We start from the raw sequence: 13407 nt of genomic DNA, 5'->3' as shown, positions 1-13407 counted from the left end.
CTTGGGTTAAAAAGATATTCATTTTGATTTTCAAATATCCAAAATTTGTTCCATCAAAATAAGGTAGCCTAATGTTTGAGTAACCTTCATGGTGTTGAGGGTAGTTGGCCATTTTTAGGATCTTTTCTCTAGACCGGTTAGGGTTTTAAAAAAAGAGACAAGGCTTTGATACAAATTGAAATTAAGGTCTAGGGAACCAAGAGGGGGGTGAATTGGTTTTCACAAAAAATTATCCCATTTTAAATTCAAATATTAATCTTAATTCAAATTTTCTTTACTTCCTTAGTTTTTGGTTAGTTTCAATAATATCAAAAATGAAAAATAAGAAGTTCAACCAAAACACAAAAATGAAAGTACAAGAAAGAGAAACAAACACACCGATGTATAGTGGTTCGGGTAAAACCCTACTCCACTCTTCTTGAGATCGTCCTCAAGGATTTCCACTATTTGAGACCTACACGATGCCCGGCTCCGAGGCGATTATAATCTCAAAGGTATTAAATGAGGATCCCCTTGCAACCTTTACACCGACTCTCCTTCTTCGCCGAGTTCTAAGCGCTTCTCCCTAGGGTATTAATAATAGGATGCCCTAGCCACCTTTACAATGAATGAAAGATGAAGATCACTTTGCCTCTCTTGAAGGCTTGATGCACAATGATTGCTCCTTCAATATTCTCCACAAAAGATTATAAATAAAACCCCTAAATCCAAACTCTAAAGATTTGCAAGTACAAGGCAAGTTTGGTGGAGAAGATAAAGTATTTTAGCCAAAAGGGTTTGCAAGTGTTTTTAATGCTTAGAATGGTTGGTGAATCATTCAAGAGAGTTAAATGAAACTTTGAATGTGTATTTATAAGCTCACATCAATATATGACCGTTTGGGGGTGGAGGTAACAAAAACAACCCAAAAATCAACTAGCCGTTTGAAACACAACGGCTATATTTTTTGCTGTTACGACGTTCTCGAAACTCCGAGAACCGTTCTCGGAGCTCCGAGAAAACGACCAAGGAATGAATTTAATCCCTAGACCATTTCTCAGAATTCCAAGACAAATCTCGGAGTTCCAAGAAGCCTACAACAACATATTATTTCTTATTTTTTGTGCTGTTTAGTTCTGGGCTTTTGGAACTCAATTTTACAAAGATCAATGGAATGTCATGAGGGTCCAAGTATGTTGGTCCACCTCACGAACATTCACTTAACCATTTAAGTTTAGTACGGGGAGTGTAAGTATTTTTGAAAACATATTTTAAAAAGCTTGCCTTGACTTAAAAATCCAAAGAGAAAGGATGTACAACAAGTCTAAGTATAGCTACACTTCTCTTTGGTCTTGGTCTTCATAGATCTTCCATTTTTGTGCTTGCTTTGCTTGAGTGTGTTTGAGGTGAGCTCCACATTGAATGTTCTTCCAAGGTAAGTTGTCCCATGTGGTCTATAGCTCCTTTGACTCCTGTGTGATACATCTTCAAGCAAGATCAAGTGACGTGATGGTTCCTTCCATGATCAACTTAACACAACACTTCAAGGCAAATTGATTAGTATTCAAGAAACATAATCAATTTAGTTTAGAATCATCAAAACAAGGTAGGAGGATAGACCCTTGGGCTTACAGTTCTTGTTTTAGGATTTTCCAAAAAGTGTTTAAATAGAGAGTCACAAAGGAAATCCTAATTTTTGGCATTTAAACGCGTCGCGGACGAAGTGCCATACGTCCGCCAATTATAGCCGTTTGAAATTAAGGCGCGCGCCAAAGTCCGTCCACGGACGTCAGCATGATCCCGGACGACCGCCGTTTTCTCGGTTATTTTTATCTACCCCATCGGAGACAGACGGATGTCCGCCAATATCCCGGACGTCCGTAAATCCCTCAATTATCCAGATTTGAAAAATCAAAGTTCAGAAGGACGTCCGCCATAATCCCGGACGTCCGTAATTCCTCTGGATGTTTTAACTTGTATTTTCTGAGGAAATTTGCTACGGATTTGAATAAACTAAAGCGAGTGTGATTCCTATACATGTCTAATGTTAGTTTTAGGACTCCTTAGGTGCCAAAAACACAATCAACAAAGAGAGAGCATACAATCTAATATTTCAAGAGCGGCTTCTCTTCTGGGTTGCTTGATTATTCATTCTTCTTGTTGGCTTCAATCAGTTTATCTTGAATCTTCAAGTTGTGTTAACTTTAGTTTCGAAGATCACTTGTAATAACCACAATATCTTGCTTCGATGTCTCGCTTGCTTTCTTGAATAGAACCTGTTCAACTCATATATAAGCAACTTGCATTGTTCAATCAATATGGGTTTGGGTTCAATCAAAACAAGAGTGATCGATAGCCGTTCGGCTTACAATCTCCCCCTTTTTGATTGATGGCAAAAATCCAGATTGAATGCGAGGTAGGAGCTAGACAAATAACATGAAGTATTTGCTCCCCCTCAACAGAAGCTCCCCCTGAATATTAGCAACAGTTAAGTATGTAATTTGGGAGACTTCTATGCAATATATGACAGTAGGTGTGAGCAATATATGACAGTAGGTGTAAGTAATCAACTAATATCTTCTCCTCCTTTGACATAAGCGAAAAAGGAACATCGAATAGACAAAAGATCATGGTTTAGACCTTCAAGCAAAACAGTTATTGACTAGAATGCCTATCAACCATCTAGTTTCAATAGAAGAGTTATGTAAGCAACTCTTTTAACCCATAGTGAAATTAGCAATGGTAAAGGCATTCATATCAAGTGTGTAGCCAAATAAGCATTTAATATATCCAAATCATCCACACAGTAAATATCCAAATATAATGTAAGCTATGGTATCCAACAAACCCATAGCGACCAAAATACGAAGCTATAAAGCCCCGAGAATAGTATCAAGTGCAGTGTGGAAAGTGTAAAAGTAGTATGGGAAACTTGAATAATACATGCCAGAAATATGAAAATGAAAAACAGTAAGCAGGCATGCAAAAAGGACTCCAAGTCCTAGTCCTCTGGTGGTGGTGAAGACGGCGACGCGGCACCAAAGCGTTCCTCGAACGCAGTGAACTCCTCATGAAGATGTGTCACGTCCAGTGACAGGTCCGCGATAGAGCCAGTCAGGGCATCATATTGTGCCTTATTCTCCAAACAAAATTGCTCCACAGAGTGTTGGAGCCTATCATAGTGATGAACGAAGGAGCCCTGGAGACCATGGTAGAGGATGTCGAAATCACGTGCGGTGCTAGTGAAAGTAGGAGGAGCAGGACCTCCAGTAGAGGGGTACGGATGTGGAGGTACTGGTTCAACAGTAGGAGCATCGGGAGCATCGGCCTCATCGACATTGTCCCATGGAACATCAGGACCACCATGCACAGGAATGTTCTTTAAAAACTGAGGAATGCGCATTCTACGGAGAGTAGTTTGGTCGATATCTATAGTGGCAGCAGAGGATTTGACATTCTCAAGAGGAATGTCAAGGAATTGAAACAACCGGTTCAAAAGAAGACCGTAAGGAAGATGAGTGTGTGCCTTCGTAAGGACCTTTGCCATATGTCGAAAAATGACATAGGCGAGACTCACAGGGGTGTTCGTAAGGAGAGCAAATGTAAGAAACGCCTCTAGAGGGCATACCTCATCCTTACACCCGACCCGTGGGGTGATGTTATTGTAAATGATCAGGTGGTAAATACGGGCAGTTTCAGAAAGGTGATGGGTCTTAACTTGAGTGGATGGATCATAGGCTTTACAAATGCCTGAGAACACAGTGGGAGATGGGATACCGGTGGAATCAATGTCGTCATTTGACCAAAAATAAACTTGGGCTCCATCATTGGAAAGTTCAAATACATTGGCAAATTCGTCTAGTGAAAGAGTTACCTTTTTATGACGAACATTGGTAGTGAGGGTTAGGTTTTCAAGGAAAATCCTAAGGTTTGTGTAAAATTCGTAAAAAAGAGCAGGGTAGACACACAAAGGACTGTAAGAGAATACCTTCCCAACTAAGAGCGGTAAAGTCGTTGACAAGTGGAAGTCGTTCGTAAGCCTCAGTATTGACACGTTGTCCGCTCAAAATCTTTCTATTTGGGATTTGTTGAAGCATGAGCAACGAAGAGGTTTGAGGAGGCCGCGGTGGAGGAGAGGGAGATCAATCTTGGTTGCGAACACGTTTTCCTTTGTTTCTTCCTCGTGATGAGCCTTCGCCTTGAGCGGTGTGAGCTTTAGGCATGATGTAAGAGTATAGAGTAAGACGGAAGAAAAGAAAAGTCCGCCGGAGGAAGAAAAAATTCGGACGAGGTTGTGCCGGATGAAGGGAAAATTCAGAGGAAGTAAAAGAGGAAATGAGTAAAGAAGGTAAAAAGTGAAGAAAATGAAGTAAAAATGGGTTTTTAACCCATCGTCCGCGCTTCAGCGCTTTCTCTTGGACGTCCAGGAGACGGCGGGCGTCCGTCCTCCCAGAAATATCAAAATATGCAGATTTGATCTATACCATCCAATTTTGAGTGAATACTTGTACATTTTGAATGTACCATACAAACCAAAGGTGTGTGAAGCTAGTGAATCATAAAATTTATACAATTGTCACACATAATAACCAAGAAGACTTGCCCACATATCAAATAATCAAAATTTTCAATGATAATTATCAAGTTCTAATACATGAGACGTTTTGTGAAAATATCCGCTAATTGATCATTGGTATGAATGTATTCAATTGAAATGTCTCCTTTTTTAGAGTGATCTTTCAAGAAATGATGTCTAATCTCAATGTGCTTGGTTCTTGAATGTTGAATGGGATTTTTGGTGAGATTTATAGCACTAGTGTTATCACAATGAATGGGTACACATTTCATATTCAAACCAAAATCTAATAGAGTATTGTTCATTCAAAGAATTTGAGCACAACAAGCACCAGCCGCATTATACTCGGCCTCAGTAGTAGATAGAGCAACAGAGTTTTGTTTCTTACTAAACCAGGAGATAAGAGAACTCCCAAGAAACTGACATGTTCCACTAGTACTCTTCCTATCTACCCGACAACCGGCAAAGTCGGCATCGGAGTAGCCTTCTAGGTCAAATGAATTAAATTTACCATACCATAGACCAAAAGAGGGAGTACCTCTCAAATATTTTTTTAACTGCAAACAAATGGGACTCTCTGGGGTCCTATTGAAAGCGTGCACATAAGCATACACTAAACATGATGTCAGGTCTACTAGTAGTTAAATATAAAGGACTACGAATCATACCTCTGTATTTATTTTGGTCAACCTTAGGACTACTATCTTCTTTAGATAGTTTTGAAGATGTGCTCATAGGAGTGGGCTTCACAAGTGATGTGTCCATGTCAAACCTTTTCAAAAGCTTATGAGTATATTTTTCTTGGTTAATGAAAATACCATTAGTCAATTGATGTATTTGAAGACCAAGAAAGAACTTGAGCTCACCCATCATACTCATTTCAAATTCGTTTTTCATGCATTGAGAAAATTCATCATACATGCTTTCATTTGTAGCGCCAAAAACAGTATCATCAACATAAATTTGCACAATCAATATATCATTTTTCTTTCTTTTGATAAACAGTATTTTATCAACTTTTCCGGTTTCAAAACCATTGTTTAACAAAAAAGATGTCAATCTTTCATACCAACCTCTAGGAGCTTGCTTTAAACCATATAGTGCTTTATCCAATTTGTAAACATGATCCAGAAGTTTGAAATTTTCTAAACTAGGGGGTTGTTCAACATATACTTCTTCCATTATATAACCATTCAGAAAAGCACTTTTAACATCCATTTGATATAGCTTAAAACCTTTATGACATGCAAAGGCAATGAGCATTCTAATAGCTTCAAGTCTAGCAACTGGAGCAAAAGTTTCATCATAATTGATGCCCTCTTCTTGGTTGTAGCCTTGAGCAACAAGTCTTGCTTTGTTCCTTGAGATATTTCCATGTTCATCAAGTTTATTTCTGTACACCCACCTAGTGCCAATGACGGATTGATTGTTAGGCCTAGGAACCAATTTCCAAACTTTGTTTCTTTCGAATTGGTTGAGTTCCTCTTGCATAGCAATCATCCAAAATTCATCTTGTTCAGCTTCGGTGATGCTTTTAGGTTCAATATGAGATATAAAAGCAAATTCTCCATAAATGGTTCTATATTGTGCTCTAGTCTTGATTCTTTGTGATGGATCACCTAAGATTTGTGAATTAGGGTGATTCTTCATAATTCTTTTTCCTTTGTTAGTTAGAGTTTCTTCTTCATCTTCTTCTTCTTCAATTTATTCTTCATTCTCAAGATTAACTTCTTCTAGTTTCTTAGATATATCATTTGTTTCTTTGTTTTCTTGAGATTTTTGAATGTTTTCCTCATCATCATCAATAGTTATTGATTTAGGGTCTTGAGATTCATCAAATTTTACATGGATTGCTTCTTCAACAATCAAGGTTCTTTTGTTGTAAACTCTATATGCTTTACTTCTATTAGAATATCCAAGGAAGATCCCAGCATCTGACTTGGGGTCGAATTTATGAAGATTATCCTTGATATTTAGAATATAGCATTTACAACAAAAAACTTTGAAGTGACTTGTGTTAGGTTTTCTTCCTTTCCAAAGCTCATATGGAGTCTTAAGAGTCTTTGGTCTTATGAGAACTCTGTTAATGACATAGCATGCGTGTTAACGACTTCGGCCCAAAAATTCCTAGGGGTGCCATAGTCACTTAACATAGTTCTTGCTATCTCTTGAAGTACTCGGTTTTTCCTTTTCTACTACACCATTTTGTTGAGGAGTTCTAGTTGTAGAGAAATTATGATCAATTCCATATTTAGAGCAATAGTTTTCAAAATCAATATTTTCAAATTCAGTTCCATGGTCACTTCTTATGGATGTTATAGAAAGTCCTATTTCATTTTGAACCTTATTACATAATTTGAAAAAATATTTGAAAAGTTTCATCTTTACTACTCAAAAACATAACCCATGTCTATCTAGAAAAATCATCAACAACAACATACACATATCTGTTCCCACTAATGCTACAAGTTTTCATAAGACCAAAAATATCCATATGAAGAAGTTGTAGAGGTCTAGTGGTAGATATGACGCTTTTAGGTTTAAAAGAGTCTTTGGCTTGTTTTCCTTTCTGACAGGCTCTACAAACAGGATCGTTTGAGAACTTGAGTTTAGGCAAGCCATTGACAATTTCTTTGTTGCAAAGTTTTGACAATAATTTCATATGTGCATGCCCCAATCTTCTATGCCAAGTCCATGAGTTATTATCAATAGAAGAAAGACATTTTACATTTTGTGATGTGAGTTCCTCTATTGCAAGAGTGTAAACATTATCATTTCTAGTTGCAATGAAGCTAACTGTGTCACTGTGCGTGCCTTTCACAATGCATTTATCATTTTTAAATGTGATCTCATTTCCAACGTCACAAAGTTGACTAATGCTAAGTAAATTCATAGCCAAACCATCAACAAGCAAAACATTAGATATAGTGATGTCTGTAAAAGTAATTGTACCTTCACCGATAATTTTACCTTTCTTGTCGTCACCGAAGGTGACTTTACCTTGATTCTCCATGGTAATGGATGAAAACTTGGATGGGTTTCCGGTCATGTGCCTTGAGCACCCGCTATCCAAGTACCATTTGTCGATTTTGACACTTCCTTTAGCACAAATCTACAATTGCAACGTTCATTTTCTATACTTAAGTACCCAGGTACTTTTGGGTCCTTCCATGTTAGTATCATACAACTCATCCTTTCTTACCCAAACATATTTTACATTTACTTGCCTTTTACTTTGCAAGCAAAATTGTTATGTCCAATTTTTTCACAGTAATGACACGTAGGAACAAAATAATTAGTCTTTGTATTAGATCTTGAGTTTCTCTTTTGTTTATACGATTGGACAAACTTATTCTTGTAAGACTCCTTTTGAAATGGTTGGTATCCAAAATCGGCCATTCCATTAGAAAGATTCCTTTCAAGAATCTCATCAAGCTTAGACTTTTCACATGAAAATTTTAATTGAAGCTTGTCATTGTCTTGTTTCAATTCTTTATTTTCATGAAAGAGTTTTTCAATATCTTCATATAGCTTGTTATTTTCTTCTTTCAATTCATTGTTTTCAAAACAAGATTGTCAAACCTTTGATTCAAAGAGTTGTTTTCATAGACGAGAAGATCTCGTTCCTTTGTTAAAGTTTCAAACTCTTTGGTAATTTTTTCAAGTGAACTCTTTAGGTTCTTGGTTTTTGAAACTTCAAGAATGAAACCTTCTTGAAACTTTTCACATGCATCAAAGAGTTCATCATAGGAAAAAGATTTTTCAATATCATTTTCATTGTCAATGAATTCACTTTCCAAGTTAAGGGGTTCGACATATACCTCTTCTTCATGGGATTCAAGTGCCATGAAGCATATGTTGGCATCTTCTTCCTCGCTTGACTCGCTTGCAGCTGAACAACTAAGACCGTCCCAAGTTGCACTGAAGCTTTTGTTCTTTTCCTTCTTCTTTCTTCTTGAATTGTCCTCTTGTTTGTTAAAGGGACAATTGGGTCGGATGTGTCTGACTTTCTTGCATCTATAGCATCTTGGAGGATCATCTTCTTTTGCATCTTTCTCTCTCCATGATGGCTTATCCTTCTTAAAGCCTCCTTTCTTTCTCCTTGAGCAGTGGCGAAACTTCTTTGTGAGGAGAGCTAGTCCTTTTCGTAGGTTTTGAAACTTCTCTCCTTCGCTCTCGCTCTCACTATCCGCATTGGCCTTGAAGGCGATTCCCTTCTTCTTTGGGTCGTCCTTATGGCCTTGTTGATCCGATCTCTTTTTCATCTTCATCTCGTGGGTAATGAGAGACCCAACGAGCTCTTCTAGAAGGATGGTATCAAGATTCTTTGCTTCTTCAATAGCGGTAATCTTCAGATCCCAAGAAGCGGGAAGTGATCGAAGTAGCTTGTTCACGATCTCTTCATTTGTGTAGGTTTTACCTAATCCTTCCAACTCATTGATAATGTTAGTGAAGCGAGTATATATTTCATAAATAGATTCATCATTTTTCATTTTAAAAGCTTCGAAATCACTAACAATAAGATTTATCTTTGTCTTTTTAACTTGAGTGGTTCCCTCGTGAGTAGTTTCAAGGGTGGTCCAAATATCTCTGGCCGTTTTGCAAGTAGAGACTCGATTAAATTCCTCTGGAGATAATGCACAAAAAAGTGTATTTACCCCTTTGGAGTTTAAGGCGGCTCTCTTCTTTTGAGCATCAGTCCACTCACTTCTTTGGGTTGAAGGTGGAATATATCCATCTTCTACTAGTTCCCACATATCATAATCATGTGATTGAAGAAAGAAAGTCATTCTAGTTTTCCAAGAACTATAATTAGTGCCATTAAAATATGATGGTCTTGTCAAGGATTGTCCTTCGACATTTCTTGAAGAGGTTGCCATGATCTTTTACTCTTATAAGATTTTGGACACTCAAAATGATATATTAAGAGTCCAAAGCTTTGATACCAAGTGAAAATGAGCTAAGCAACCTAAGAGGGAAGGTGAATTAAGTTTATCAAAATTGTAGTTTAGAAAACCCTTGTTTTAAAACTCTTTTCTTCTTGATTTATAAAGCTATTATCTAAGCAAGTATTTATAATGTAGAAAGGTTAGAATGTTACCAATGTGATTGCAATAAGGTAATGAGAAAGAGAGTAGAAGGCACACCACAAGTACACGGAGATTTATAGTGGTTCGGTCTACAAAAGAGACCTACTCCACTCTTCTTGAGGTCGCACACAAGGTTGTCCACTATCTGAAGACCACACAACGCCTGGTTTCAAGGCTCCTTACAAATACGAGTCTTTAAACTCACCGAGTCTTTAAACTCACCGAGGTCTTTAAACTCCGAGTCTTTAAACTCACCGAGTCTTTAAACTCACCAAGGGTAACAATCCTTCTCTTACAATGGTAGATGAAAGAATAAAAGCTCTCAAGCCTCTTGAAATAGACATAGACAAATGTAGAAGCTCAATAAACACTCTTGCTTGTCACTCAATAACAACAACCCTAAAGAGATCTCTCTTGGAGGATTAAATGTAATGGGCTAGAGAAATCAATGAAAAAGGAATCTCATATTCAAGTAGAAGATTTAGAGTAGGTGAGAGTTATATTTCTTTAGAAGATGGTAGCTAGGGTTTTTATTACAAGAGTTCTTGTTTTAGGGTTTTCCAAAAAGTGTTTAAATAGAGAGTCACAAAGGAAACCCTAATTTTTGGCATTTAAACACCTCGCGGACGAAGTGCCTGACGTCCGCCAATTATAGCCATTTGAAATTAAGACGGGCGCCAAAGTTCGTCCACGGACGTCCATAGGATCCCGGACGACCGCCGTTTTCTCAGTTATTTTTATCTACCCCATCAAGGGACAGACGGGCGTCCGCCATATTCCCGGACGACCGCCATTTCCTCAGTTATTTGCTTTGAAAATTTAAGTGTAGACGGACGTCCGCCAATATCCCAGACGTCCGCAAATCCCTCAATTATCCAGATTTAAAAAATCAAAGTTCAGTCGGACGTCCGCCATAATCCCAGACGTCCATAATTCCTCTGGATGTTTTAACTTGTGTTTTCTGTGGAAATTTACTACGGACTTGAATCAACTAAAGGGAGTGTGATTCCTATACATGTCTAATGTTAGTTTTAGGACTCCCTAGGTGCCAAAAATTCAATCAACAAAGAGAGAGCATACAGTCTAATATTTCAAGAGCGGCTTCTCTTCTGGGTTGCTTGATTCTTCAATCTTCTTGTTGGCTTCAATCAGTTTATCTTGGATCTTCAATTTGTGTTCACTTTAGTTTCGAAGATCATTTGTAATAACCACAATATCTTGCTTCAATGTCTCGCTTGCTTTCTTGAATAGAACCTGTTCAACTCATATATAAGCAACTTGCAATGTTCAATCAATGTGGGTTTGGGTTCAATCAAAACAAGAGTGATCGATAGCCATTCGGCTTACTGTGTGTGTGTGTGTGTGTGTGTGTGTGTGTGTGTGTGTGTTGCTTGTAATGGGAACAACACAACTACATATAGTAAAAGTTCCATCTAAAGAGAGGGTCCCTAATCTGAGAGGAAAGTGTGCCTTACGGTCTTCTTAAGATTAGAAGATCTCTCTTCTCTTGTTCGTGTGCAGCGGAGATCGTGGTTCGTGTTCACGTTTCGCGAAAGGTCGAGGGATTCGTGATCTTTGACTCTAATCGCCATGGCCAGAGGTAAGTTCCGCATTAATTTCGAATTAAATAAAGTTTATAGTGTTAGAAGGTTGTAACCCTCGAGCGAACTAGCTAGTAGCGGAACTACAAATTGTGTAGAACAAAAAATTTCTCGTCAATTTCGCCCTTAAACCTAGGATCCTAAGGTCTAGATTATCTAATGGTGATTCAAATAAAAATATAATACATAAAAAACTTTTGTGAGTGACCGTTATATCAACCTCTGCTTGATCTACTCATTGAACGGCCACGATCACTCTCAACACTACGGACCCGCGAATTGAATTCATGGTTTCGTTCAAATTGCGCGACGGGAAGTTGATGGAGCTTTTGGATTTTCAAAGATATTGAACTAGAAAGCAAAGAACTAGAAGAATAAGAAGAGAGAGAAGAGAGGAGAAATTTTAGATGTTCTCCCAATGAAAGGGGAACGTTTTTCCCAGCGAAAAATCTGTAGAAAACGTTCCCATATGTATTTATATAGTTTTTGCTTTCCTCCTTTAAAGTTTTCAATTAATTCTCCTTAAAACTAGCTAATTTAAAAAACTGACTTCTTATCTTTTTCACCAAATAGAAACAAGATTTAATTGAAAATCTTTAATACCAATTTGGACGTTGTTGCGGTCAAAATCTGGTAGGTGCTGAGCTGGAGGCAAGAAGAGGATCACTTGGTCTACGTACACAGACAAACAGTTAGAAGACCGACCTGAAGATGTTCTTCCAGGAAGGTCCTCTGACAATCAAGTCAATGAGGAGATATGATTTTTCAAAGTTTGGTACAAGTTGCTGGAATTCGGGAAATTAATTCCAAAAATTGATTTGGGTTTTTGTTTCTCCACCCCAAAACGATTTGTAAAGCCTATAACCCATGTATAGACTTTTCAAATAATGTCTTGGGGTGTATGTAGCATGATCAGATTCTTGAGAAAACATTCGAGTAACTATATCCCACTCAAAGTTACTCGAAAGGTCATGCTATCCGGATTGTTTTCCCTGTATGGATCAATTTTGTTTTTCACAAATCAAACGATCTTGTTTTCGCACAAAATTGTGTATGATGATTTATTAGACCATGTAAAAGTTTTTCATGGTGTTTTTAATTAAAATCATGATGGTTGTGTGTTAATCAAAATTGAATTAATCCGATTTTGGTGCGAATTGATCTCTATTGGTGAAAGATGGGCAAAAGGGAGATTGGACCTCACTTCATGCATGAGATGCATGATTTTTCTATGGATGTTATGCTCTGATGTTTTATATTATGGTTTGTAATATTAAATTCCGCAATGTAATTTACTAATTTCAGCTTTAAAGTACTCCCTCTTGGCAGTTGGGCGGACGACTGGTTTCCCATGGAGATTGATGATGATGTATAGATTACCTAGGCTAGTGGAGGACACTATGGTAGTTTATATTTATTTATCCAAGACCAATTGAGGATTAAATCATTCTCTTGGAACTCAATCGATGGATCGTGGATGCTGCAGCATATGAATGCTCCAGATTAACAGGCAGATGGAGGCGGATTCGATTCAACCAAAGAGGGACGCACTTGCTGATGTTGCTGATGTTATTATGCTTCATATAATGCAAAAAATCTGATTACACTCCTTTAGGAATTCGCTTTGAGGCCAACAAAGTTCCCCTTGTGCCGTCGCACAAAGTTGCCCATAATTCATCCTCAATTTGGCAAGATGGTGTTGTAGGGATTCTCTTATTCAAGTAAGGTTAGTGGGAGAATCCCTATAATCCAAGACGCCAAATTGGGTTTCATGGATGGTGTGTGTTTATTTTCATGGTTTGTTTATTTGATTTTCCTGTGATGGATGGCATGGTTTGGTTTGCTATGTATGTTTCACTTTTATGCAATGGTTGTCTAATCAAACATACAGAATGATAATTATTACTCCTACATTAAATAACCATCTTAATAATATTAAGTTTATAAAAGGGTTAAGTCGAAAGTACAAGACCTCGTGGCCTTCCATAGCCATCTAACTGTTGACTAGTCTAGGAAATAGAACGGTCACATGCCAAAGCAGAAGCCGATCATGTTTCTTGACTAGAGTAACTGTTAGATTCCTACTAGGATAAGGAGAATGTGTATGATACATTGGTCACATGCCAAAGCAGAAGCCATTGTAGATTTGCATACTTTTCCC

The 13407-nt window shown here is 37.7% G+C and overlaps 1 protein-coding gene across 1 annotated transcript; it reads right to left on the bottom strand.

Annotated features, from left to right (window-relative positions):
- Nucleotides 1-8103: 8103 nt before the first annotated feature.
- Nucleotides 8104-9435, bottom strand: LOC143888633 (uncharacterized). Its single transcript, XM_077393070.1, has one exon. The coding sequence runs from the start codon at nt 9433-9435 to the stop codon at nt 8104-8106; it is 1332 nt and encodes a 443-aa protein (XP_077249185.1).
- Between the last annotated feature and the right edge of the window lie 3972 nt (nt 9436-13407).

Source organism: Tasmannia lanceolata, unplaced genomic scaffold, assembly GCF_043159265.1.
Source record: "Tasmannia lanceolata isolate RefF3 unplaced genomic scaffold, GAP_Taslan_0.1 ptg000012l, whole genome shotgun sequence".
In the NCBI taxonomy this organism is placed as follows: Eukaryota; Viridiplantae; Streptophyta; class Magnoliopsida; order Canellales; family Winteraceae; genus Tasmannia; species Tasmannia lanceolata.
This window is presented reverse-complemented; position numbering and strand designations above follow the sequence as displayed.